Source organism: Panthera pardus, unplaced genomic scaffold, assembly GCF_024362965.1.
Source record: "Panthera pardus isolate Hobbes unplaced genomic scaffold, ASM2436296v1 HiC_scaffold_24, whole genome shotgun sequence".
Classification (NCBI taxonomy): Eukaryota; Metazoa; Chordata; class Mammalia; order Carnivora; family Felidae; genus Panthera; species Panthera pardus.
The window spans coordinates 26322369-26349876 of record NW_026526810.1 but is presented as its reverse complement, the minus strand read 5'-3'; the positions used below and the strand labels follow the sequence as shown (position 1 = coordinate 26349876).

The following is a 27508-nucleotide window of genomic DNA, read 5'->3' as shown; positions in this document are numbered from 1 at the left end:
TTTTAGAAACCCAGCTACCACCACTTCCTCAGGGTGCCTGAGGATAAGGGGTAACCTGTATCCTCGACAGCTACTGCCTTCCCAGCACCTCTGCATCCCGCAGAGAAGATGGCAGGTGACCTGGGTCATCACACAGGAGCAACCATCAGGGCGCAAGGCCCTTACCATTTTCACCCTCACACACATACCCCACCCACCCCACCCCCATCAGAAAAGAGAGGAAACCGGTACTTCAGCTGTTGTTTATTGACACAGGTAGGCTCTATAGCAATAGGCTGGGAGGTGGCTGCAGTAGTGGGGAAAATGGCGGGTGGGGGGCGTTTGCCTGCAACAGCTGAGTGGAGTGTAGGGACACAAGTGCACAATGCACGACAAGGGGAGCCTGAGGGGGATGGGGGAGCAAGGAAGGGCCCGGGCCAGTCTCCTTAAACTGGAACCACTGCCCTATGCCACAACTCTTGCTGGCGGTCTCTCGATGCCAGGCCAGGGGTGGGAGTTGTCTGGGTATCCATTTTCTATAGGAACTGAATGGAATACACAAAAAGGAGATGCAGGAGCGGTTGCCCTCTGTTAAGCTCTGGGGCTTCCAGTCCTGCAAACTCCCTTCATCCCTGGCTTGGGTGGGGTCACATGATGTGCAACCCAGCTCTGGGTTACCTCACCCGAACAGGGTCTTAAAAAAAGAGTCATGTTTCAGAGGCGTTAATCTTCTTCCCTAGCATCCCAGCCCACCAGTGCCACATTACAACCCCCAAGTGAGCACTACAAGCATTGCTGGCCTAATGGATGGGTTGGGGGAAGGGGATGGGACGGGGCTGGAGAAGGGGCTCTTGGGGCCTGTCATGGCACAGGCACTACACGCATGGTATTGGTGAAGCCGGAGCCAGGGCGCCACCCGGTCAGCACAATGACCACATCTCCCTTCTTGAAGAAGCCTCGGGCCTTGCCTAAAGGAAGAGAAGAAAGGTTGGTCAGTAAAAGCCAAGCCAGGCAGATGTGCACCTGGCTGACTACCCCGCAGCCAGAGGGGGAGCAAGCAGGGCTGGCTCATCATTACTTCCTTACACCACAAGGTGGCGCAAGCATCACAGCCCAGGCAAAGGGGATGCATGAGGGAGGCCCAGATATTTCCTTATCAATCAGAGTTGGCAGGGACCTTTGGACATCACTCATTTTATACTCCAGAGGGTGGAGAGCATTCCCCAAAGTCAGAGCTAGTTGCTTCCGCTCATCCACTGACATCTTACTTTTATCAGGGACAAAGGTCATGAGTACATAATCTGTGTGTATGACACCCAGCAGTGTATGAGCTCTAATTTTTTTTTAGCCCTCAGTAATAAGCAGATGCCAAAGAGCAGACAACCCTGACTATCCAGGATCCTTTGCTTTGGGCCCCACGCTGGAAGACAGTGAGAGGCAGTGGGCAACTGAGCCCCAAAACTCAAAAGGCTCCTCTTCCCTCCTGGGCTCAGCCCAGAACTTGAGGGAATGGGATGGAGGGTTCAGAGAACATTCCCAAGAAGACAGCTAGGGTTCTTGCACACCCTAAGGTCAGCATGTTCCCCTTTCTATAGGATCCCAGGGAGACCAGCGCTCAAGCATCCTCCCCACCCCTCCAAGCTCTAGCCCTTGCTCCCAGCCACGCACCAACATTCATGGCCAAGTTCACCCGAAGGTCCACATCCTCAGCCCAGGCCTCCTGCACTGGGTCCTTACACACCACAGGGAAGATGCCGCGGTACAGGTGGGCCTGGCGGGCAGTCTGGTGATTCCGAGTCACAGCAATGATGGGGGCGCGGGGGCGGTATCTGGCCACCTGGTGAGCAGACCTGAGACAGGATGATGGACGGGCAAGAGAGACCATTAAACAGTGTTCCGGGAGCCTCCCAGGAAGCCCTGGAGAGCCTTCAGCAACAGCTCACCCTCTAATCCAACTCACTATTGCCAGCCTGTGACCCTACCATTTTAGCATCTGCTCCCAAAGCCGGGGCAGACCCTCATCCTGTATCTTCCACAGCACGTACTACGCTTCTACTACGACATCTCTAGCTTTGCTACCCACTTGCTTTCCTCGGGCCCCAGGGTCATACCAGCCCAGCATGGTCAGTCTCACCCTATCACCCGACATGCCCCATAGCTGGCAGAACCCCCTCCTCTGAACTTTTCCATTCTGGCACAGATACAGCGCTGCCCAACCTCACCAGCACCCATTCCTCTCGCTGCCAACAACAGCTATAAGCCAAGCAGCATGTGAATAGCACCTGACTCTTGACATCTGCAAAGAACAGGAGCAGAGCCCACCATCCCCCCTGGGACTCTGCAACATAAGCCTTCCCTACTGCTGTGCCCTTTCCCCAGCCCACATGGCCCCCAAGTCCCTGAAACAGTCCCAGCAACTGGGCTCTAGAGCCAACCCGGAGTATGTCAGCAAGGCTTAGAAATCTGGGTGTTACCCAGGAGGCAAGACCAGGAGATGGGAAGGTTAGTGCCAGTGGGTCTGCCTGTGAAGGCTATGGAGGGCTGGGGGGCCCCCTGAGCCCCGGGGCCAGGTGCTTCCTGGAACACGGACACTGCACACTTGGGCTGCAGATGTCTCTCAGGAGTTGAGGTGGGCCTGCTTGCAGGAGGCACTGGGCCTCAGAGGGCAAACTGTAAGGACACTCAACAGGTGTCCAGGAAACTTAAGCCATGTCACAGCAGAGAATGCCCTGCTAAAGACCTGGCCCCCATACAAGGCTTTCAGAGGAGCAAGTGCTGAAGTCGGGACTAGTAAGGGTGAAATCCCAGAAGACTGGAGCTAAAAATAGCCAAATAGCAAAGGATGGACCTTTTCACAAAGGTCAACCCTAATGGTTGGAGCTGTTTATCCCAAGCCCTCTGCCAAGGGAGTCTGCCCAGATCTCATGTCCTGCTTCTACAGAAAGCCCCACCTGCCACTCCTCAGTGCACGGGGACCGCCTGATCTGCTCCCCTCTACCCCCCCCCCCTCCAAAAAACCCTCGTGGCCCTAAGGTCAGGGATGGGGAGCACACTCCCAGACTGGGGCAGTGACACAGGCTAATTCAATCTCCCGGACTAGGAAAAGATCCCAAGGCCAAGGCCAAACACAGGCCTCTGCATGGCTGCACGGCACCAGAGAGCCAGCAAGACATCACGGTGACCTTTCCTGGTGCTGAACCCACTTGCCTTTGGGGCTCAAAGACCGACAGGGACAGGTGCACCAACCAAACAGCATATCAGCGAACAGCACTAATTTTCCAAACTGACCTTTTAAAGAGTACACAGTAATTGGAATGAACAAAATGGCCATCTACTTTTTTAAAAGATTAGCTTTTAGATATGAAAGAACCACTTGTAGTCGGTCTATCTGTAGTTCTATGATTAAGTCTCTGGTTTCTCTGGAGGAGGTAAACTTGCTTTGGATCCAAATGATCCAACGTCACTTAGGAGGGCTGCCTGGAATCCTCTGGGCCCTGGTGGCAGGCAGAGGGGTCTTACCTTGGCTCAGTGCCATCTGAGCCCTGTTCAATGCGCTGCTCTCAGGACACCCAAGAGAGGTGTCCCCGAGCAGGGCATCCCCAGGGCACCGCCACCACCTCCTACCTGCCAGACTTGGTGAGGACGATTATGGCCCCACTGCAGCACTTGAACGAGGCCTCCACGGCGCCCACGGCGGCGGCTTCGGTGGGGTCGCTGGTAATGGGCGCCAGGCGGCGGAGTTCCTCAAATAATTGCAAGTGGTAGATGGCAGCCTCTGCCTCACGGGCAATCTAGGGGAGCAACATCCGTCCAGAGGGACGAGAGGGGGACAGAGCTTTGTCAGAGCTGTGTCACAACGGGAGAGGGTGAGGAAGAGTCGCACAGACAGCTGGTGAGGAACGTGTCCCTGGATGCGAGGCCAAGAGGAGCCCAACTACTAGAGAAGCTGAGCCGAGCGACATCAAGACTCACAGGAACTAGTCCTTCGCCAGGTGCCTGTGACATCCACTGTGCCTACTGAGCCAAAGGACCCTTTGATCCTGCCCTGCCCTGACCTCCCTGGCTGGCTTCCTGCAGACGAGAAGAGGGCTGGGCCCTAGCGGTCTTCCAGATCGGCTGGAGCGAGAGGCTGGTTATCCTACAGAGTTACCTGCCCTTGGGGCCCTACCTGCCAGACTCCGTCAGAACTATCAAAGCTGCTGCTAAACACTTATAAGAAGCCTCCACGCTGCCCATGGCCATGGCTTCCATGAGGTCTGTGGAGTGGCTTGAGCCTCGCACAAGTTCTTCAAACAGCTTGCGGTGGAACATGGCTGCCTCAGCCTCACGAGCTATCTGTAAGGTTTGGGGGGGGAGGAGAGGCAAGGAAGAGGGAAGGAGGAGGGAAAAAAACGAGAGACAACACATGGAAAGACAGAATGGGGAATTAATCAGAGGAAGGTAACCTTAGGTTAATTGGCTAAATCTGTCCTTCAGGCAGACGCAAAGAGGCAGCATGATGAAAGCCCAACTGCTCAGGGATGGGTGGAGAATTCTAGCACCAATTGCTGCTGCTTCCCCTCCAAGAGAGGAAAAATCGGTTCTTCCATTCTGGAAGGATTTGTTCAGTGGGGGTGGGGGTAGAGAGAGACAACATGGCGGCAGGCTCTAGCACCTCGGCACAGAAACATGCCCAGGCTGGGCCCACGCCACTCCCTGGCAGGACTTGACCATGCTGCCTCATGACACAGCTTATGGGAAGAAACAGGCCCTCCCTCCTCACATGGCTGTCTGGTTACCACAAGGCTCCTCCATGGGCTTCCATGCACTCACGGAGCATTTGCTTGGCTTCAGGCACAGGGCTGCTGCTACGAGCCTTTCCAAATGCCCTGCACGCTGAACACCGTGGGAAAGCTGGGGTCAGACAGAGCCAAAGCCACACAGCTTAACCGTGTTCCAAGCACGAAGGTGGAGAAATGGCAGATTTGTGAGGGTCACACTGAACAGCCATGTGAAGAGACAGATGGCCTGTGGAAGCACACAGGTAAGTTTAAGATGACATTTGATTATTAACATGTAAGGATTACCACAGTCATGAGAAAGCCATTCAGTTATTCACAGACCACCTGCTCAGATAACATCAAAAATTAGAAAATTTAAGCTTCAGAAGATTATAATGCAACCAGCAGCATCTTAGAGAATGATGCGGGAGGGGAGAATCAGTAATAACATCTCATTAATTGGACAGTATGTATAAGCAGGCATGTGGCAGGATTTACTAGGTTACAGGTTTTATTTCTCTGAGAATTGGGTGCATGCAGCCCAAAGACGAGGAGACATGAACAGGAAACAGAACCATACCTGGTACTTCCTAGCCCTTAGTCATGGGTCATTCATTGCCTCAGACACAAGAGAAAGCAGTGAGCAGCTGCAAGAAGCTATTAGCCAGTGTTAACTGAGGACATGGAAAGGAGAAGCCTGCACCACTTAGCCCAGACCCCATAACTCATCTTCTGAGCAGTGCCATCCAAGCCCTGCGGTTCCCTCTACGGTGTCTGTCTGTTCACAGGGAAGACTGGGGGTATGGAAAAGCAGAACTGGAATTCAGAGGCCAGAGCCTGATTCTTAGCCTCTGCCCCCAATACAGGCCCCTAATAGAGACATGGCTTTATCTCCTGCTAGATAAAGCACTGCAATGCAGGAGAACACTGGCTCTGGAGACAGCAGATCTGGATACAAACTGAGGCTTTATCATCATGCAATCCTCATCTATCAGCTGGGCTGACATCTATCACACAGAGGATATGAAGACTCCATCAATCCATACTACCTAATAACTAGACACACAGGAAAGGAGGAAAGGAAGGTTTTTTGGAGGGGGTGTTGCTTAAATTTGGTGCAGGGGAGGGTGTGTCACACAAAGGGCATGAGGATCCTTTGCTGACAGGAAGGTTAAAAAAAAAAACCCACTTCAGAATTAGAGGCAAGTTCGCTGAGCTCCACACACATCATGAGCACTGACATGGGGCTGTTGTTGAGAAAGTGAACCTACAACACTCGGTTCTCCCTGGCCTGAGGAGCCCTGGTAACTGAAGCCTGGGCGGACTCTTGAGCAAGTCTAGAGCTGGACCAGACAAGGCAGAGGAACGGAGAAGCAGCCCAGCAGCGGGTCATGGCCGAGCCAAAGAGCCTTGAAGAGCTAGCTCAAAGAAGAGCCGCGTCCAGGACTCCTCCGGATGCTCGATGCAGGCCCAATAGGCCCAGCCCTCCTCCTGCCTCTATTTGTGGACCTGCTGCCAGTCACTAAAACCCACATTTTAGCCTGAGGCATGTGCAGCAGCTCAGCAAAGCAGGCCCGGCTGCAGGCGCCATGCAAGGAGAGCTCGGTCACCACCCCCAAGCACACCCGGGGCCCCGGGGGTGGGGAGGGGGTGGCACCTGATGTGGAACAGGTGGGGAATCAAATGGACCCCAAACAGATCGGCTGAGAACAGGAGCCTATGGCTTTTTCCAGAATGGGACAGAGATACTCAGGGGTCCTTCGGGCTGTCCAGAGGAAAACTACAAGTAATCTTAGTACTTGAACCAAGGGACGGACTCACAGCCTTGAAGCCAGAAGTGAAGTGCGCTTTAATGGAGGACGCCTCCAGAGCAGAGGAAAGAGGAGGGAGTGTGGGCAGGGAAGGCAGAGGAGGAAAAAACCCAACGTACCCCTCTCCCCAGCACACACCTCCTCACTCTTATTGTGACTTAGAGAGGATCATCAAAGACCGAGGGCCCAGACGCCTCAAAGGTGTCACTCTGTACCAGAGCTTGCCTCCACCCTGGGCCCGGCCTGAGCCTGCGGAGGTGGGGAGACTCGAAAACTCACCAGGTGCTGCATGCGAACAGCCTCCAGGGGGTAGTCCCCTTTGGCGGTCTCTCCAGAAAGCATGATACAGTCGGCTCCATCCAAGACCGCATTGGCCACATCACTGCCCTCAGCCCTGGTGGGACGGGGCTTCTTGATCATGCTCTCCAGCATCTGGGAGGGGGACAGGGCATGAGTGAGATGCAGCCTCGGCAGTCTTCAGAGATGAAGGTCTACCAGCTAACCCCCTGGATACGTGTCTGCACATGAGGGGAAGGAAGGGTGTGTGTGTGCTTGAGACATGGGGCAGGCCCTGGGGAGAGCCCAGGTGGCCTCCCTGTAAGCGTATGAGAGCAGGGAGAGGCACATGCCTGCGTCGCACAGATGACAGGCTTCCCAGCTCGGTTGCACCTCCCAATCATCATCTTCTGAGCAAGGAAGACCTTCTCTGCAGGAATCTCAATGCCTAGATCACCACGAGCCACCATGATCCCATCGCTGGCTTCCAGGATTTCATCAAACCTGACAGAGAGAGAGGTTACATGGAACAAGGCCACAACTGCATTAATTACTGCACACAGGAAGTTCTCCTGGGTTCTATGACCTCATCACGCATATAAAGAGGCGACGGGGTGTTCCAGCTACCTTAGCCGCCCCCCAAACTAGGCGAACACTTGCCCTGGCTTCTTCAGCACTAGCATGAGAACTTCACTGAAGGGGCAGGGAGGAGAGCAAGGTTTCCTCCAAAGCCCTGTAGGCTCATTTCCTCTCCATCTGCACCTCAAGGCCCCCTCTTAAGGCATCTCTCTACCGTCTCCACTCTAGCTAGCACTTCCAAGGCAGAAAGAGAACCCGAGGCCAACTGACTGCTCACGACATAAAGGTCCTTGGCCAGAAGGGCTGCTCCTTGAGGTGGCCCCCTCCCAACGTGCTGAAGGCAAGAATAGCTGTGGCTCTGCCTGGTCTGTGGCCAGGGTCAGCGAGCACCCGTGGCTCATCAGGATGGCAGGATCCCAGTACAAAGGACGTCTATGCAAAGTTAAGGATGGCAAGGTCAAACAGTGGGCGGGGCCACTCCACCCACCCTCCCCAAGTACATGCCTAATCCACACAAGTAGATCTAGGGTTTTAGCTGTGCCGGCTTATGTTCCTAGCAGGGAGCTGGAGAGGAACAGAGGTCACGGAGCTGGTCATACCCACTCGGCTCAACCTGGGGAATACTGGGGAGGTGGTGAAACGGAGATGGGACCATCTAATACACCTGGAGAGGCACATGCTTTCCTCCAGGAAGCTGGTAACATTCCAGAGCCCAAACATCAGGCCAGCTGCTTTCTAAGCGAAGATAAGGACATCACGAGCTTCCACATGCCTCCCAAGTGAGGGGCTAAAAAGGGCCCCTTCCTAAGGGCCTGCTATCTTCCTTCTGTTGTGAAAAAATGGTGGTGTAGGTGGGGGGGTGGAGGGGCAATGTCCCCTTATTCCGGCAAACATAGGTAGTGCTCCTTATTAGGACAGCATAATGGCCCTTGACCTGTGAGCAGTGACCCTGTCCACTCCCAACGCTGGTCCCTGGGCCTGTGGAACAGTATCAATCACCACTGGGAAGCACCAGCATGCCCATCACCCGGGAAGATATATATGTATTTTTTTTTAAATACCAATGCCTTGGGGCACCTTCGGACTCAGTCTGAAGAGCCGTGCGACTCTTGGTCTCAGGGTTGTGGGTTTGAGCCCCAAGCTGGGTGTAGAGACTGTATTACATGCATGAATAAAAATAACCAACGCCTTTCATTCTCCCCGCTTAAGACGGACTCCATGGGTCTGGCCTAAGCTAGGGAGTCTGCATTCTGATAGGCTGGTCACCAGGTTTGGGAACTGGATATTCACAGGATATACCCTTTTTGGAAAGTGCGGGGGGTGGGGGGGGCGGGGGGGGAGTGGGGCTGAAGGAGGCAGGAGACAGAAGGGGGGGGGCACTTACCTCCGAACTCCCTCATGATTCTCGATTTTGCTGATTATCTTGATGTTCTTCCCTTTTTCTCCCAGGACCTTTCTAACTTCATGGACATCAGATGCCTTGCGGATGAAAGATGCAAACACCATATCTACATCCTGCTCTACCCCAAATTTCAGATCCTGGATGTCCTTTTCTGACACAGCAGGCAAGTCCACAGCAGCCCCAGGAAGGTTTACACCCTTCTTGCTCCCCAGGGAGCCACCATTCTCCACCTCTGTCACCAGGAAGTCAGCACCTGTGTAAAACAGAGTGGGGGGGGGGGGGGGGAGGGGCAGAGCAATGAGGGCACAACATCCTCAACAGGAAGCAGGCTCTCCCCAGTATAGGGAACTGAAAGCAGTACATTGTGGGCACTGGAGCCATATGTCCAGAAGTCAAATACCACCTCACTAATTGTATAATCTTGGGCAAGTCAACTAACCTCTCTGTGCCTCAGTTTCCTCACCTGTTATATAGCGATAATAGTATCTGATACTCATAAGACTGTTTTAAAATTTACACAAATTATCGTGTAAAATGCTTAGGACCAGTGCCGGACACTTAAGTATCAGCTATCATTCCCAAGTATACTAGAGTCCTGCACATATCATATTGACGGAAGACAGAAAGCAGAAAGGCTTTCTAACAGTGAGGATGGATTAAAAAAAAAATCTCGTATCTCCTAAAAGCACGATTAAGTTGAAGTCTGTTTTAAAAAACAACATAAGGAATTATAGAGGAACCTGGGTGGCTCAGCCGATTAAGCGTCCAACTTTGGTTCAGGTGGTGATGATCTCATGGTTTGTGAGTTCAACCCCTGCATCGGGCTCTGACAGCGTGGAGCCTGCTTGGGATTCTGTCTGTCTGTCTGTCTGCCCCTCCCCACTTGCTCTCTCTCACAAAATAAATAACTTAGGAAAAAAAAAAGAGGAATTCCTGAGAATAGACTTAATCTTGCTGTCAGCCAAACAAACTTCCCGTGTTCCTTGTGTTAAAGGAAATTTAAAGAATGGGAGATGGTTTTAGACAATGAGATGCTGACTCCAGTACCTTTCTCCTTCACCAACAGAGAGATAAGCCCATCGTCCACGTAGACCTTGCTGCCCACTTCCACCACCTTGCAAATGTTCTTGTAGTCCAGCCACAGGACGTTCTCATCACATTTTTCCATGTAGGCATTGTCCAAGGTGATCTTGAGAGTGGCTCCTTTCTTCAGCTCCACCTCTGCGGTGCCACTCTACAGACAAAACAGTTTACTGCCATGAGTCCAGCCCTCATGGCAGGAAAAGTAAAGTTCTTCCCTCCTGGGAAAAACGCTCAAATCTCAGCCAGAAGTACAATAAAGCGTCTGGTTTTGGGAATAAATGATCTTCTTCTCAAACTTATCTCAAAGAAGTCATCCAGGAAAAACCTACAACGTTTTAGTCACACTATTTAATGACAGGGGAAAAGGGATGAAGAGAGGCTTGGAACTAGGTTTTTAGAGTAAAAAAGCTTCCTCTCTGGTATCATTTCTTAGCAAAGTACATCAAATCAACATCGTTTACAGTGAATAGAACTCTCCTTTCTAGATCTAAACTAAGGAACATGGCCTCCGAGCAGGGCACAGACACGGCCCTCCAGAGCCCACCGCCCCCTGTACCTTCCCTGTCCCCACTCCCGGTGATACTTACGCCCTTGATGAGCCCAGTTCGGATCTCAGGTCCTTTGGTGTCCAGGGCCACAGCAACTGGCCGGTAACGAATGGGGTCAGAAGCAAAGCTTTCCGTGGCCGCACGCACATTCTTGATGGTCTCAGCATGGTACTGGGGGTAAGGAAGGAGAATGATGGGTGTCCTCCCACATGAGGAGCTAGCCCCAGAACTGAAGTTGATCCCTCAAGGAAAAGCCTTGGATGTTCCAGACCCCTGCCTTCTTTGGCTAGCCTCAGTGTCATCCATTCACTGAGCACCCTCAACCTTATCTCAATCCCCTTGGTTTCTGCCCACTTCTTCCACAGCACTAACTCGCTCATGAGCAAATCTTAGTTTAGAACACTGCCACCAAACCCACTACAGGTATGGTGTAAACACATCTCAACATAAAAAGAAGCGTGTCTTATTTTCTCTAGGACCTAGGAATTACTCTCCCTCGGCAAATAAAACAGGCAACTGGAATAAAAGACCTTGCATTTATGTGTGCACAGTGCTGGTCCGGCAATCAGTGTCAGATTCTGATAGATTTGGCAATTCTGAGCTTTTTCCTCTACTGATTCCAAGTACAATTCAAACTCCAGAGTTATTTACTTAAGCTTACAATGGCCAAGCTACACAACTCATTGCTAAGGTCCGGCAGACCTGGTTTTTACAATCACTTTCCGGAGCAGTCTAGGGAAAGGTGGGAATATGCCTCTCTCTGAACTAAATGCCCTGGCTTCCATCTTTTTCCTAAGCCCTTTCTTTTTTCCAATTGTTGCTACCATCTGACTAAAAGGAGACTCAAAGCCAAGATGTCAAAAGTGCTTAGTATAATCAACAGGACACTGCTAATAACAGAAGCACCCAATTCAGTACTTTGCAGGCCTTGTCCTTCAGCCACCCGGTCCAGGAGAGTAGCACCCACAAGGAGGCTGCAGGGGAGCCGGAACAAGGACAGTGCTGCCAGAAGCTTGTGTCTGAAAATCTTCAGCTTCTAATTATACTATCTAATGAGGACCAACGGCTGTTTTCTGGGGGCAGAGGCCCTTATTCTAAGTTATAAAAATTTCTTTCTATTGCTGACTCACAATAAAAACAGTAGAGAATGGAATATAGAGATAACTTTTCAAAGAAATGGGTGTTTCATATGGTCAAATCCCTTTTCCTCGGAGCTGATGTGAGGCGTAAAAGAATCCATGAAGTATTTAGAACAGAGATGAACAACAGTAATCACTTAATAATTGTTACCTAGCATTACCATCATCTTCTATTGACCATTCTATTTCATCCAATATGCACTTTGTGTTTGGTCATGAGGCAGGGCATTCTTTTAGTAGACAACTGGATTTGGCTGTGAAGTTTTATTTGTGCTTTCTGCCTCTAAGGGAACAAGCCTCGTGTGCTAACCTGTCTGATTCGGGTACTGTCCTTGGCTCATCTTACTGTCAGGGCGTGCTGATTTCAAAGAACATACTGGGAAGACTTCTGTACTTCTCTAGGCTCTGGGACAGTGTGACAGAAGATCTAACTGCTCCTTCAAGGCAGTCAGAAGGAAGTCATCAAAGTCATTTAGGCCTGTGTTCTGAACCAGAGCTAGAGCTAATGGCCACATTTTCAATTTCTTCAGGCTGTTCATCTATTTATATTTTCTACATCTTGGATATTACCTTTTCTTGGAAAAGAGTCAAGTTAATCTCAATGTATAGAAATTAAAGTAGAAGTCTTTTTATGACTTTCAAACTCTCTTCTAATACATAGGAAATATTCCCTTCTCCTACTCTTTTTTATTTGTGCATCCTGATTCCGGACCAGGTTTTCCAGAAGTTTCTGTGCTACAGGGGTGTTTTGGTTTGTCAAATTTAGTTTTTATTTCATGAAGTTATGGTTTTAAATCAATGCTTTCCGTTCACCCTTTTTAGATTATTTGGTTACTAGTATTTTAACTATTTCATTTACTTTCATTAGGACTTTTGTTTTCTGGTAAGTACATTTAAGTCTGTGTTAAGACTTAAAGTTTCCACAAAAAAATATGCCAGAGGATATGGCCTATATAATTTCCATTTTATGGAACTTGAGGGGTGGGTTTTGGTGGCCTTATAAATTTTAAAATCCTAAGCATTTTAAATAAATATGTGTTTTGGTCTTGAGTGGACAGAAAGTCATCTATTTATATACATACCAATAAGATTATTAGGTCTTATATATCTACAGTTATCTTTTGGTACACTGCTGGAAGGTGTACTGAAGTCTTCCGCTAGGGCTGTGGTTTTGCTGGATGGTAACAAGTGGTAAAGAAGTCCATCAGTTAATACTGTCCTTGTGGAAGATTCTAAATTTAGGTTGTTTAAATGTCAGTATCACTGGGACCACATGTTCAGTAAGAACACATCTTGCCCAGGTGAACTGCTACAAGTGGGGTTAGGGAGACTGGCAAAAAGGTAAGATGCAGATAGTAGATGGCCGTCTGTTAGAGGGAGAGAAAACAATTTCAGTGTTCTGTTTTAAAAGAGTACTTAAAAACTGTCAAGAGCTGGGAAAGCATGCTATAGCATCTAGTCAAACTTGCATGTGAAGTAAGAGCTCTGACATGCAGTCAAAACTAAAACTGTTCACGTTACATTATGTAATATTAAATTATATAAATATATATAATATTAGAACAATTTCAGATGAGCCAAAACCCTGATCCCAGAGACAACCTTATCCTGGTCAAAAACCGCAGAATAAACCCACTAGAGAGACTTGGGGGGTGTTTTGTTGTTGCTGGGTTTTTTTTAAGTCCCAATTCTAACTTAGGAATAAGAGTCAAAGCAGAGGTTATCTCTAAATGCGTCTTGTAGTTTAAAAAGACCAAAATCCCTGAGCCAGCCCCCGTCCAGCAGGTGCAGTAGACAGCACGCAGCCTTGCCATTTCAGAGCTGCAGTGGTGTTATTTTACTGGATGGAAGAGGCCACAAGCCTAGTTAAAGGTCAACTTCTTAAAATCTATTTCTGCTTCTTCTGCTACACAGAGGAGACCCTGGCACGGTCCAGGAGCAGGGATCAATAGTGAACCAATCCCCACTGGTATCTTTAGCTCTGTCTTTGGGCTAAGCTAACACTTGCAGGAATTCCCAGGGACTTCCGCCAAGGACCCCGACATCGGAAAATTACAGAATGTCACCACAGACCTGTCTTAACCTGCCTAAAGTGCCGGCTGAGCACAGTTCCTCTGAACTTGGTCAGGCCTCCATGACATTTGGAAGCCGGCCGCCTGCCAGGCCATAGGCTGTTTATGGAACACGGGCTACGGAACTCACGATGGAGAGTCTCACGTTTCCAGAAAGGAGAAATTCGCCTCTTGGACTGTACTTCCTGAGGCTTTATTTTTAGTCTAAACTTAACACTTCCAAATGCCAGAGGGCAACCCCTTACCACTTGCCCTTACAGGGTAGCATTTTCCTTTTTCTAAACAGAAGAGTGAGGGGAGTTTGACCCATCCATTACTTTCGTACCAATGCCAGTATGAAATCTCATGGCTTATGAGTAAGGCTGATGGTTTTTAAAAGGAACTGTATGTCAGGGAACCTCAACTCCTCCCTCAAAATGAGTTCGGGAACAGAAGCAGGCAGGAATGGAGCACTTCCCAGTAGCTAGGTAAAGCCTCTGTCCACAGGTCAAGTCAGCTCATAAACAGCCTCAGCACAAATACATTCCTACCACGCTGCTGGAGAAGTGTGCAGACTTTATTTTAATGTACCAGAGCCCCTGGGAAGACACAGGCCAGGAACACAATGCTGATGAAAGGGGGTATTATATGCCAAGAAGTGTTAGTGCATGAGACTCAGTCCTTAACTTGCAATAAGGACTTCTCCTGTACCTGCTCAGTTATCTTGGTCTAACCTAGGCCAGAATTCAATCTGCAGGGTGACCTTTTGGCTCATCACCTCAGTATGAACTGTTACAGAAACCCAAGGGTAAGGAGGTGTCAAGCACTGTGGCCATGATACCTAATGGCTTACAAGGTTTTCCAGTAGAACCCTTCCACACTTTTTTTTTTAAAGTTTATTTTTCCCAGCAATCTTTATACCCAACTTGGGGCCCAAACCCACAGCCCCAAGATCAAGAGTCGCATGTTCCTCTGACTGAGCCAGTCAGGCACCCCAAACCTTCCACACTCTTGTGAACACAGGCGTGTGGGATAACCACGGCCAATAACAAAACAAATCTTCTTTGTGGAAGGAGACTTGGCCAGTTGAGATAGCAGGAGATGGGGAAAGAAAGAGTACGGATAGGCTAGTGAAGATGATCTCCCCATTGGCTGTAAACCCCAGATTCTTTCTTGCCTGATCCACTGTGGTTAAATGAATACCGCACTCCCACCCAATTTCCTACATGCTCTCCCAGTGGCCAAACTGTCCAGCTGAGGCTCACCTCATGAGTTCCATGAGAGAAGTTCAGACGAGCCACATTCATTCCAGATTTAATCATCTCTTTCAATATCTCCACAGATCGGGAAGCCGGACCTAGTGAAAAAAATTTTAAAGCCTAAGTGTTATTCAAAGTAGGAAGAACACTTGAGTTTGAAGAACGCTGGATATTCTTTTTCCCTAAATTTCCCTCCTGCAAAAAGCTCAAAATTCTTTCAAAAGCATATACATAGCTGTTACTGTGTTTGCCCACTTTCTTGATTTAAGGGGTCACTTTTCCTATTTCCTTCAAATTCTACAGGCTCCTATCTAACTAGGAAAGCCTAAGTAAGACTTGGCCAGCCCTCTCTGCTCTCCCTGAAGGCTAGCCAGATGTCCAACCACAGAAGTGTGGTTGCACAGAGCCATGTCAAAAAGGTCTTCCCAAGAGGGGCACCTGGGTGGCTCAATCGGTTAAGCATCCGACTTCGGCTCAGATCATGATTTCATGGTTCATGAGTTTGAGCCCCACATCGGGCTCTCTGCTGTCAGTGCAGAGCCCGCTTTGGATCCTTGGTCGTCTTCTTTCTCTCTCTGCCCCTCCACTGCTCTCTCCCTCTCTCTCAAAACTAAAACATTTTTTAAAATCTTAAAAAAAAAAAAAAGATCTTCCTAAGATTTCTGAGATGCTCCTAAAAGAGGTGCTAAGGAAGACATCGTCTAAATTTCGCCTTTAGTAGCAAAAACAGAGCATACTAATTCCTTACTGCAACTTCCTATGACCTGAGTTCCCACAAGAATCTGTGTAGCCTCTCGCTCAGCAACCAGGTTTGCTACATTTATTTTGTCTTTTCAGGAGAGAAAAGATCACTGTCATAACAGGCCCTTGTTTTGAGGGGCACACTCACTCACCGATGGTACAGATGATGCCCGTGTTACGGGCCGTGATGGGTGGCGAGTCAATGTCCAGGCGGCACATGTGCTCCAAGAACGTGTCAGCCATGGCTGCGTGCAGCTGCTGGGTCTGAATGAAGGCAGTCCCGACATCACTATGGGGCTTTGACATGGCTGCTGAGGTCCTGGGTCCAGGAGAACTGAAGAGAGAGTATCAGTCTGAGAAGCCCAGGTAGTTAATATACCACTTGGCACATGAGGCTGTTTCCTGCTTACACATTAACTCAATAAGCACACTTTGCACACAAGCCACAGGGAGCCCTGCCACGCTCTGGCCATGTGGGTGCTCCTCAAGTCAGGCATAGGGTTCACACGGCCGTGAGCAAGTGGGAAGGACCTCAAAGAACAGTTTAAAACCTCGTACCCAATGTGTGTACTTCCCAAGTACCTGCTGTAAGCAGACCCCCCCTTACAACAGCTCATATCTACCTTGACAGCTTTCTTGTCCATCCTACAAACAACATGTCACAGGCATGGAAAGAGCTTCCCCAAAAGAAAATTGTAACTGATCTTCCAGTGAGGTAAAGAATGGAATCCCAGTTTAGTACCTTGGCGAATCTAGATCTTTGTATGAAAAGCTATCTCAAAGCTATAAATGTCTGCTACAGGGCAGGGCATCCACATTGGCTTTTAACAATCCCCACCCAAACGCAAAGTGAGTTTCCTGGTTGTAAAGACAGCCACCAACCAGGCAGTCCGTTGAGCTCTGGGATACTAGATTTTCACCAACACGGGGCACACATCAAGTTCATTCCTCGACTCACGCTAGCAGGAGAGTTCACAGACAGACAGTAGAAACCAGTCCCTAGACAGGAAGCAAAGTTGATCCAAAACGCTGAATGCAGAATCTTTTGTCCCAGGAGTCTACCTAAAAACTACATCTACTTTTGGTCAGCAGCACTTTAGGACACACAAAGTAATTTGCATAAATTCAAGGATAACCCCAAAGGGCACTGGTCTCATTCTAAAATTAGTACAGCAACTTTAACAGGACAGTCACAACATGAGGAAATTAAGATTGCTTGCCAAATCCTTTTCCCAACTGATTTTCTGATGCACCATCCCAGTTCAACTTTCTGACAAGTACACCACCCTCAGTAACAAAGACCATCTGTGTTTCAGGTAATTAACCAGGCCAGGTCACAATCCTGACAACCGTCCCGACCTTTGCTTTCTTCATTACTGACAACTAAACTCACTCAGCCGGTTAGTTAGCTGATTACAAAGACTTGAGAAGTTTCCGGGCAGTGTCTTAAGAACCATCAGGTAAGGATGCGAGCCAGAGCTGGACACTCCTCATCAGAAGGCTGTCCCTCTCAACTTCTCAGACCAAGGGCTACTCCTTCTAAAACCCTTGAGCCTAGAGGCTTCAGGCCAGGCTCTGGAACAAGCCCCTCTTCAGCCCTGTCCCTCCTCTTCCTATAAATCTAAGGCACCCTGATATATCATATCACTCTTACAATCTTTCTCCTTCTCCATCCTTGACTTGGTGGCCTCTCTGGGTAGTTCGAGTAGACCATGCATCTAAACCTACCTCTGCTACCTTCGAGAATTGTGATAAAAGCCCAAGAAGCTTTGTGACCAGGTATGAGCAAACCTGTCAGCTACTGAAAATGGATGGTTGCCACATTTTAAAAAAAAGGGGGAGGGAGGGGCGCCTGGGTGGCTCAGCGGGTTAAGCATCTGACTTCGGCTTAGGTCATGATCTCACAGTTTGTGAGTTCCAGCCCCGCGTCGGGCTCTGTGCTGACAGCTCGGAGCCTGGAGGCTGCTTCGGATTCTGTGTCTCCCTCTCTCTCTGCCCCTCCCCCATTCACACTCTGTGTGTGTCTCTCTCTCAAAAATAAATAAACCTTTGAAGAAAGAAAGAAAGAAAGAAAGAAAGAAAGAAAGAAAGAAAGAAGAAAGAAAGAAAGAAAGAAAGAAAGAAAGAAAGAAAGAAAGAAAGAAAGAAAAAACAAATGGCTACCACCAGTCCTCAACTACAGAAGCCAAAACTTTAAAACTGGGGAAGTAAGATATTGGCTAACTATTCCACATGACAAATGCACTGTTCTCTTCAGTGTGCATTTCCTAACTCTCTAACACAACATACCAGGCAGCAAAATGAAAACATCAACCTTCTCCTCCATGACCTATTTGGTTTTATATCTGTTAACATCTAATACTAGGAGGTATTCCAGTGTCTGTTGAATGACCTTTCAGTGTATCTTAACACCTCTTTGCTGAAGTCAAAGTTCTACCCCCCTTCCCCTCCTTCCCTGAATCTGAAGCACTGAGGAATTACTGAAGGTACTGCCTGGGCAGGCAGGGTTCCTTTACCTGCACTCATGGGGAGTCAGGGTTGCTGCCTGCAGAGCACACAGCGGGTGGGGCTTAGCTAAGTCTGGCTGTGAAGGGAACACTACTGAAGAGATGGCACCAGGGGGCACACGAACCCAGTTGGAACACAAAGGCCTTGCTGTGGCCTCCAAGTGGAGTCACCATCCAGTTTGAGGACTGTATCATGAACCAAATAAGACCTGAATGAATGGGTTGGAGTAACTAACCCCAATCTTCTTAAAAACCATCAGCTGTCAAAAACAAAAACCAACCCTCCTCCCCCCCCCTCCCCCCCCACCAAAAAAATCAAAAAATCATCACCATCAGCTGCCTCTTCTCTAGACCCGAGACATCAGGGTTTCCTTGCAAGGACCTGGCTGGGGCCACTGGTTATTGGGTCATACCTTGTGTTCTCTGGGCTTGGGCTTCCGATGACATAATGCTCTTTTTTTGGCTCAGGGTGGCTCCTTGGCCCCACTTGCAAAGATCGCTCGGAGCTGAGTAAAGTTTGCTCTGCAGAGCTGTACAAGGATCAAGGCAGAAGCTGAGTGTAACTAAAGTTCTTTGGGGCAATGGAAAAAATTACCTTAGTAACCAGGTAGCCAGGTGGTAGCTGCTCCCAGAGGCTCAGCTATGTTACAGAGGAAATACCAAGAAACTGGTAACAGAAACTTTGCAGGTAAAAGTTAAGTGCTTACTGGCTCCTCTGTGATGCTTTATCTCCTAGTGGAGACCAGATTACCTTCCCTCTAAATTTTCTTTAAGCCTGGGGGTTTACTAACATTTCACTATTCTATATAAGAACCTGGTTGGTTTTGGCTCAGGACTTGATCTCATGGTTCGTGAGACTGAGCCCCACACTGCGCTCTGCACTGCCAGCACGGGTGCTGCTTGGGATTCTTTCTCTTCCTCTCCCTCTGCCCCTCCCCCACTTGCACTGGGGCGCTCTCTCTCTCTCTCTCAAAATAAACAAACTTTAAAATAAACATACATTTGGGGCACCTGGGTAGCTCAGTCGGTTAAGCGTCGACTTTGGCTCAGGTCATGATCTCGCAGTTCGTGAGTTCAAGCCCCGTGTCAGGCTCTGTGCTGATGGCTCAGAGCCTGGAGCCTGTTTCGGATTCTGTGTCTCCCTCTCTCTCTGACCCTCCCCCATTCATGCTCTGTCTCTCTCTGTCTCAAAAATAAATAAACGTTTGGGGCGCCTGGGTGGCGCAGTCGGTTAAGCGTCCGACTTCAGCCAGGTCACGATCTTGCAGTCCATGAGTTCGAGCCCCGCGTTAGGCTCTGGGCTGATGGCTCGAAGCCTGGAGCCTGTTTCCGATTCTGTGTCTCCCTCTCTCTCTGCCCCTCCCCAGTTCATGCTCTGTCTCTCTCTGTCCCAAAAATAAATAAAAAACGTTGAAAAAAAAATTAAAAAAAAAATTAATAAATAAACGTTAAAAAAAATTAAAAAATAAAATAAAATAAACATACATTTAACTGGAAAAATATCTACCAAAATATTAACAGCACATCAGCTGGTGATAGGATTACAGCAAATTTTTGTCTTCCTTTTACTAATTTACCCGTAATGAAATATTTCCATATTAAGAAAAATGGCAACTGTACCTCTCCTGAAAATGATAACATTTACAAGTTTCCTGGTAAAAGTGTTGGAATTAAAAGGGTTAGAAGCTTCTGGTTTTATTAATCAACCACTGCTCTATGCATTTCAGGAATACTCTGCTTAAACGGGGCAGAGGTGAGATAACACAGCTTAGGCCCTAAGTTAATAAAGTCCGCAGGACAATTCTATGCAAAAAAACCTATTAGTCACGCACCCAATTCCAGCAAACTTTTTTTCCTGTTTAGTCTGTCCTCAATCTTTACGGCAAAATCTTTGTGACAGGGATGTTCTGGTACAGAAGGGCTGTCTCCAAGGCCAGGAGCAGATACAATTATATTGGGCTCAAACAATAATCCTATGTCACCATGTCAAGTTAAATCTGAGCTTTTGCAAGCTCTGATCTTTTGCTCACCCAGGCTATTAAACACACAAAAAATAACAAATGAAAATCTGTTTGGCATTTGAGCGCATTTACATGCCAGCAATAAAAAAAAAAGAAAGCCTGCTTGTCCAGACTCCTGTGCGGTATCTCAACATGTCCTTAAAGACCCCTACCAAACCAGAGAACTCAGGTCTCATCCCCAGGTCACCGGCAGGTCTCCTGCCTCAGGCTCTGCCCCAGAGCCTCCTTTGGCGGAGGGTCAGGGCTCTGCTGCCAAGGTCCTCCACGAGCCTCTCTTGAGCGCAAGCTGCCCACCCTGCCAACCACCTAACCGGAGTTCTTCCTAAACACCCTTCGACTGTCCCCTAGCCCCAGGATGGCAGCCCCAGCCCGGTTTCTCGGGGCGGGCCTCTGGGAAGAGCTCCCCGCCCCTCAGGCTGGACAGTGCCCGCCAGGACATGCAGCCAGGCCAGTGCCCGTCTGACTCACTACTGCATCCTCCTCCTTGGGAGGCAGACACATGCGCAGCCAACCTCCAGCCAGCAGTGGAAGCCCGGCGTACCCACTGATGGTGGCAAATGCTGTGCTCGGGTGCGGGAACCTTACTCGTGAGCACGAGCCCCTGCAGTAGGATCTTCCTCACAGCCATTTCTCCTCTGTGAGAAAGGAGACAGCGTCAGAGCCTCAGTGCAGGCTGAGGGGCTGGAGTAGCTACGCTCACAGCTCAGCTCCATGCACCCCTCCTCCCACCTCTCCTTCTTCTCGTCTCCAGCAGCTCCTGGTTCTCTAGCTTCATTCGTGCCAGAAACGATTCTTTGGCCGCTATCCAGAAACCAGAGCAGGAAGGAGCATCCAAAAAATACGACATGCCTCTTCTTAGAGCCAGTACTGTTGGCGAGTTGTGCCGGGAAGGCTTCACGCTTCGCCAATTCTTTCACAAAGGCCCAAATCATTCTGCCCTAGTAAACCAGCCTGGCCCATGGGCCTGTATGTGCATAACCCAATTTTTAACCAGCCGGGGCACTCTGCACCAAGTGTGTCCTGATGCCAAACCTCACCACACAGAGTAACCCAATTATGATGGCACCTGGTGCCCCCGATTGTGTTCCCTGCTCTGACATCAATTTGCTATCTGCACCTCCAGGTCAGCATGACAAAGGCCTTTCAATTCCCCAATCTTCAGACAAGGTGTCCAGGCCAGCCTGCTCTCTAGGAGCTCTCTTCCTAGATGCCAGAGCAATAGAAATCCCAAGACTGGCCCTAATCTGACTATGACAACACCGACATCAAAATAGGTGCCGGGCCACCTACAGAACCTAGTAAGGTCTAGACTGAATGGCTGTTTGTCCTTATATTCACTTACAGTAATGATATCATGTATTTACATATGGAGTAGGATATGGAGGAAAAGACATTTCTAGCTAAGAGATGTGAATCTCAAGTCCAATCTACCCTCAGCAAGCCCAGTAATAGAAAGCCAAGTCTAGTTTACCTGGTTACTTACATAAAACAAAAAGGAGCCCCCTTGCAGGTTCAAGTAAAATTCCCTTGCTTTTATTTATTCAGGGCTACAACTAAGGGACTTATACTTTACAAGCAGGGGCCTAAGGTTCTATTTCAAACTTGAGTGTAAAGAGGGCACTAAGGCAGACACAAAATGGGCCCACCCCCCAAAGGACCACTCAACTCCAGGGCAGCTAAGTCCCAAGTCAGAGAAACATCCCACGTCCTCGTTTGACCACAGATGCTCAGAGCAGAGAACTGGTTTCAGCCTGAAGGAGGAAGTCCGGAGGAAGCTTTTGTTGTCCTATGTTATGATGTCTCCTTACTAGGCTTAAAATAATGAGGCAGTGTTTTAGGGCATGATATTCATACTCTGGAAGCAGCAAGGGACCTGGAACCCTGTAGTTTAGGGCCCAAGTCAGGGACAACCAGGACGGGTGACAGCCTCCAGAGGGAGGCATTAGCTCAGCATTTAAAGGAAGAGCTGCCCTGCATCACAGTTGGAGGGAGGAGAAGGGGGAAAGGGGAGATGGGAGGAGGAATGGCAGGACCAGCTCTCTAAGAGCACTGACCTAGTTTGTATGACTGGTCTTCCTACAGTGACCTTCACAGATTTGCTTCTATTTTATTTTGAACTAAGGAAAAAAAATAATTAACAGCTGTATTTCTACCACCCAGAACTGACTACTAACAGCCAGAATTTTAGGCTTAAAAAAAAAAAATGCATTTTGTAGAGTTCATTTTCCCTCCACCCCCACACCCCTCCAACCCTTCCACAGCCTGTCACGAACTCTGACACCCAACTACTGTCAGGAATTTTCTATCCTTCTAATTCATTTAAGTGTCACTATATCTATACCAACCCCCATGATATTGTTTTCTACAATGTTCTAAGTAGTATACTGTTACAAACAAACAACTTGCATTTTTCAGCACATTTAAGACCTATCTGGTGGGTACATAAGATCTGGTGAATTCATATGAACTGCTGTCCTAGTCCACTACATGACTAGATCATTTACTTATGTATTATGTATTCTCTTACTGGTTGGCCATCCTCCTCCTCCCACTGAATCAATTTTTCCACCATTAATCAGTATAAAGACAACTCTATCCTAGTACATGGTTCCTTGTGCAAATGTGAACTCCTCTCTCTGTATTTCCACAAATGGAATTTATGAGTCACGGGGTATGTTTATTTTCTCTTTTACTAAATATCGTTGAACTGCTCTCCATTTACAACCAACCAGTAATGTGAGCTCCTGCCCTCTTATACCTCTGCCCAACATTCAATATTGTGAGAGCTTTAAAATGTCCATCCATGAGATAGGTTTATTAACCTGCTTTCTAATGTAGTAACAAAAGAGGGATACCAGATATCCAAAGTCTCTACTTCCCTACCTCTAACTAGATCAAAGCTCCCAGGGCTCTTCCAAAAGTGTCCATGATTTTGTCTCCTATACCATGACTGACTCACTTACTGGGCAATTCTCTTGCACTCATCACTGGAAACCAGGAAGACACCAACTGTCTAAAATTAAATAAATACTAGCTGTAGGTTGATTTCAAAGGCTTGGAAGGAACGGGGGCCTTTTCACAGAACTTTTTGGACTGCATCAGCTAAGCTGGGTGCTATCATAGCTGGTCTTGGCATCTCCACCCCAGAGCCCCTGCCTAACATCCAAAACAAGGCTTGCTGGCATCAGGAGAGAGAGGCTTAGTTAGAGCTCCCCAAAAGCTTCTCCTATGGACAGAAGTGGAGGAGGTAAGTCTCAGAGGCCACCGGAGGTACTGCAGCCTGGCTTGCCCTCCTACGTGCAGACCAGCACAAACCACTGCAGGGGCGGGGCCACGCTGCTTGGTGGCCCTGCCAACCTTCTGAACTGAGCAGTCAGACCGGGAGGCAAAAAGGCCCAACAGAGGTTGCATGGCACCATCCACTACGCACCCTGGCTCACTGTCCCCAAAACAGCTTCTCTAACAAAGCCCCAAATAATCAGACTATTCATTTATCTAGCCTAAGACTGGCTTTTGGTGAAAAATCCAAGTTCCCAGAAAGTATGCTAGTATTAAGAAGAGTCTTCCCTTAGCTCTGTTCCTATCTGTACCAGAATTGAGGTTAAAATGATGACTCAGGGTCCTGTAAGACCAAAATATATATGTATGTGTGTATATACATATATACACACATACATATATATACATATATACGTATATACATAGACACACACACACACATATATATATTTATATATATTTTTTAAGTAATCTCTATGCCCAACATGGGGCTCAAACTCACGACCCCAAGATCAAGAGTTGCATGCTCTACTAAGCCAGCCAGGCACCCCTCCTGTAAGACCTTTTACCAAATCACTTAAACATCTCACAAGACCCTCGACAAGGTTGCAAGAAAACTCTGCTCACACTGGCAACTCATTCTTGTGATGTAACAACCAACTGAGATTTGACTGTGGACATTTGGAATGATTCAGAAATTAAATGTCAAATGAGTCATTTTCCCCTACCTAGAGCGGTCTTAGCTCTTGGCTAAAATAACACATCCTGACATGTCTTCACACAAGCTGAAGCAAAATAAATTAGAACCAGTTTAGGGTGAGTTGATAATGCACGGGTTGCGTTTTTTATACTTTCTAGCTCATAGTCATTTCCTCATTTCTTCCATTGCCTCAACATTAAGAAACGGCTTTAAGAAATAAAATGACTTTTCCTGTGACACCCCCACCCCCACCCCCATTAATGTCACAACATTCAAGGCACAGAAGCAACTCCCTACAAGGTGCTAGCTGTTTGGAGTCCCAGCTACCAAATTTGCCAAGTCACTGGCAAATTATTGGGTCTCAGAGACCCAATAATGCTTTTTGCTACACTATGAATTCAACACTAAAATTCTAATGCAGTACTTAGAAGTGTAACTTCACTCAGAAGTGAGTTCAAGGACATTCTTTCAGTCATCATTATTCATGACCATTACAGCCCTCCTCCCACAAAGGGAGCCATGGCCCCAGAGTAGTCTCAGGAATGCAGGGACACAGGCCACGTTACTTGGGCCCGGGGTTCTGCCATGCTGCACCCTAAGGTCTTAGGGCAGTACAGAGAGCCGGGGGACCTGGACAACTATTTTTCATTTAGTCGAAACCATTTTTAACTTGGGGGAAACACATGCTTCACTGTTTGACTCACTGAATAGGGAGAAGGGACTTTTTAAACCTGTGAAGACCACAGTGCAGTTTCCCACTCACCCAATGAAGAGAATTCTCTCAAAAGCAGATAAGTTGAAAGGTTGAGTCATCTTCCCCACAGAGGACCCCCCTCCACCACAGACCTGGTGCTGGGTTACATACCTTCCCCTCAGAACAGCCCCACTGCATTTCCCAACAGCATCCTCAGGCCAACAGGAGAGTGAATTATTTGCTAATAATGCTGCAGAGCAGAAGTCCTGACCTAGGCTAGCCTCTGTACCCCAGGAGTGACCACACCCTCAGTACTGCCAACAGGAGGCTGCAGTCCCTGCCTGGGATCCTAACCTCCACTCACCAGCTGGTAAAGCAAACCCTAGAACTCCACCTGGCGTAGGTGGGGATAACAGTGAAGATTTCAGTTTATAAGTTTGTTTCTACTCTCCTAGCCAAACATCAATTGCTGAAATTCTGCCTCCTTGCCTTCCTTCCTCTGCAGGTCCCTATTCTCAGGAGATCAAAGAGCCACTGCAGCAAGTAGAGAGCTGCAAGGTAACATTATTAGTTACTTTGTAAACACTGTACCAAGATGCCTTAAGGGATTGGTTTCCAGGAGATGTCTGCATTTTAATCATGGCTCCAAAGATTAACTAGGAATACGTGTTTGGGTATGGCATGGAGAAGATGATCCCTCATGCTCAATTACGGTTTAAGTAATTGTGCTCAGCGAACGAAGAATACATTGGAAGGCATTTCTCCTGGACATCTCACTAGAGATCAGACACTGAGCGGAGTATTCACCATATATTCATGTAACTGGGTATATAGTGACCAATCCTTTCAACCATTAGGAGGAAAATGTTACTCCCAGTTTATACATGGGAAACTGAGGTCCTGGGGCTGAATTCTCTCTCTCATTCCAGATGTTAATGAGTCGAACCCGATTCTAAAAGCCCATTAACTTCCCAATGCCTCTGTCCATCATGCCTGGACTTTACCCATCAGGCTCACGTGGACAGGAGAGGATCAATGTCCTAGGTTTGAAGAATACAGATAAAAACCAAGGGATGCCTTTCCATGACTGGACTTTTAAATAACCTTACTACTGGAAGGTACTTTTCTGCTTCAAACCCAGTTTGTGATGCCACCTCTTGTGGCCTTTCTCCATCCCTCACCCAACAGGAAGCGATCCCTTCCTCGCAGCAGTTACCACTGTTGGTTCCCTAATCACATTATGAGCTTTGTGGGCTATGACCTTTCTGGTCATAGAAAAACAGCTTAGCACACAGAGATTTTATTAAGTGAACGCGGTACGTGGCGTCAAGCTCTTGACATATTTCTATTCTGACCATAACCTGCTCCCACCCAGCCCGAGATCTCTGTGTTCTGAAACCGGGGAGTATGTGTTCAGCGAGGTGAGGCAGAAGCGAGGCTGCACCGGTCCAGCGGAGGGGCGGGGCGGGTCCCGGTCCGCTACATGCAGCCCCGCCGCGGCAGGAGGGAGCGCCGCGGCAGGAGGGAGCGCCGGGACCCCCCTCGGAGCCAGCGCGGCGAATCTGGGCGGCCCCAAACAAGAATGCGCCACAGGGGCAACCACCCTTTCCTCCCCATGCAGCGGGAAGGCCGAGGGTTACATAACCTTCCAAATGGGCCGCGGGCCGCCGCTGCATCCCCCGGCGGCACGGGAGCCGGCCCAGCCCATCCGCAGACCACTGCGATTAGGGCCGTGAGCTGGGGACACGGGCCCGGGGCTCCAGGAACCAGGCGAGAAAGCGGGGTGGCAAGGGGGGGGGGGGGTGCAGGCGGACGTGACCAGAACAGAGGGGAGGGGCGAGGACCCGGGCTGAGCGAATCAGAGAGCGGAGGAGAGGGATGCGGAGGAGCGGACGTGACCAGAATGGAGGGGGAGGGGCGGGACCAGGGCATGTATGGGGGAAGGGGCAGGCACGAGGGGGGACAAGGACGCGGGAAGAGCACGCGAAGCTGAATGGAGACGGCACGGGGCGGGGGGGGGGGAGCTGGGGAACGGGTTTCGAGGAGAGATTACAAGGAAAGCATCCGAATGAGGGGGGCAGGGCCGGGCTGAGGGCCCAGGGAGGGGGAATGGTACAGTATTAAGGGGCCAGGGAAGGAGGCGAGCAGATGAGCAGGGGGTGAGGGAGGAAAGGAAGGAATCCGAGGAGGGAATACTGGAAGGAAGGCGAGGATGGAAGCAGATCGAGAAGAGGGAGGCGAGGATGGGACCAGAATGGGGGTGAGCACTGGGGCAGGGGAGGGCCGGCTGTGGAACAAACAAGAGCTGGGGGGTCTGGGGGCTCTGACGAGCAGACCCTAGGCGCGAGCTGGCTCTCTCTCCCGACTTCAACCGGGTGCAAGATGCCCAGGACCCTGCGCCGGCCCCAGTGTAAGTGCCCTGAGTGCGCAGACGGCCGGGAGTCCGCACTAGCCGGGTGCACGGAACCCTGGTGGGAACGGATGGCCCAGCCTCTGCCCCGCTCACCTCCGGCGCGGTCCCGCTCGAGCTGCAGTGCGGCTGCAGAAAGGTCTGGACGCTCGCGACGCGACGCTGCTGTGCGCGAGTCGGCCGCTTGAGCCCCAAGGTTATCCAGGCTGCAGCCGCCGCAATCCCTCCGCCGCCCCGCCCCGCACCCAATCCTGGCTCCCGGCTCGCCG

General features: G+C 49.3%; 1 protein-coding gene and 1 long non-coding RNA gene across 4 annotated transcripts; one reads left to right on the top strand and one right to left on the bottom strand.

Moving 5' to 3' along the window:
• Positions 1-228: 228 nt before the first annotated feature.
• PKM (pyruvate kinase M1/2) lies at positions 229-27468 on the bottom strand. 3 transcript variants are annotated; one of them, XM_019441569.2, is made up of 11 exons: positions 27336-27468; positions 15781-15962; positions 14894-14985; positions 10478-10609; positions 9855-10041; positions 8790-9060; positions 7180-7330; positions 6830-6982; positions 4148-4314; positions 1648-1829; positions 229-947 (listed from the first exon to the last, which is right to left on the bottom strand). In XM_019441569.2, the coding sequence occupies exons 2-11, from the start codon at positions 15932-15934 to the stop codon at positions 841-843; spliced, it is 1596 nt and encodes a 531-aa protein (XP_019297114.1). In that variant the 5' UTR covers positions 15935-15962; positions 27336-27468; the 3' UTR covers positions 229-840. The 3 variants fall into 3 exon arrangements, with proteins under 3 accessions (XP_019297114.1, XP_053744849.1, XP_053744848.1); XM_053888874.1 differs by lacking the exon at positions 27336-27468 and having other exon boundaries at positions 15781-15981; XM_053888873.1 differs by lacking the exons at positions 4148-4314; positions 27336-27468 and adding an exon at positions 3604-3770.
• On the top strand, positions 25138-25895 carry LOC109262736 (uncharacterized). Its single transcript, XR_002077889.2, has 2 exons — positions 25138-25232; positions 25335-25895. It is a non-coding gene; the product is annotated as an uncharacterized LOC109262736 (long non-coding RNA).
• Positions 27469-27508: the final 40 nt, after the last annotated feature.

What these genes read in the sequence shown, in the direction of transcription:
- PKM (XM_019441569.2), bottom strand. Translation starts at nt 15,934, where the DNA reads ATGTCAAAGCCCCATAGTGATGTCGGGACTGCCTTCATTCAGACCCAG. An exon ending in GAACTGGGCTCATCAAGGGC is followed by an intron (nt 10,042 to 10,477) that starts GTAAGTATCACC and finishes TTTTGTCTGTAG; the next exon opens with AGTGGCACCGCAGAGGTGGA. An exon ending in GTTCTGACGGAGTCTGGCAG is followed by an intron (nt 1,830 to 4,147) that starts GTAGGGCCCCAA and finishes ATCCTGTCTCAG; the next exon opens with GTCTGCTCACCAGGTGGCCA.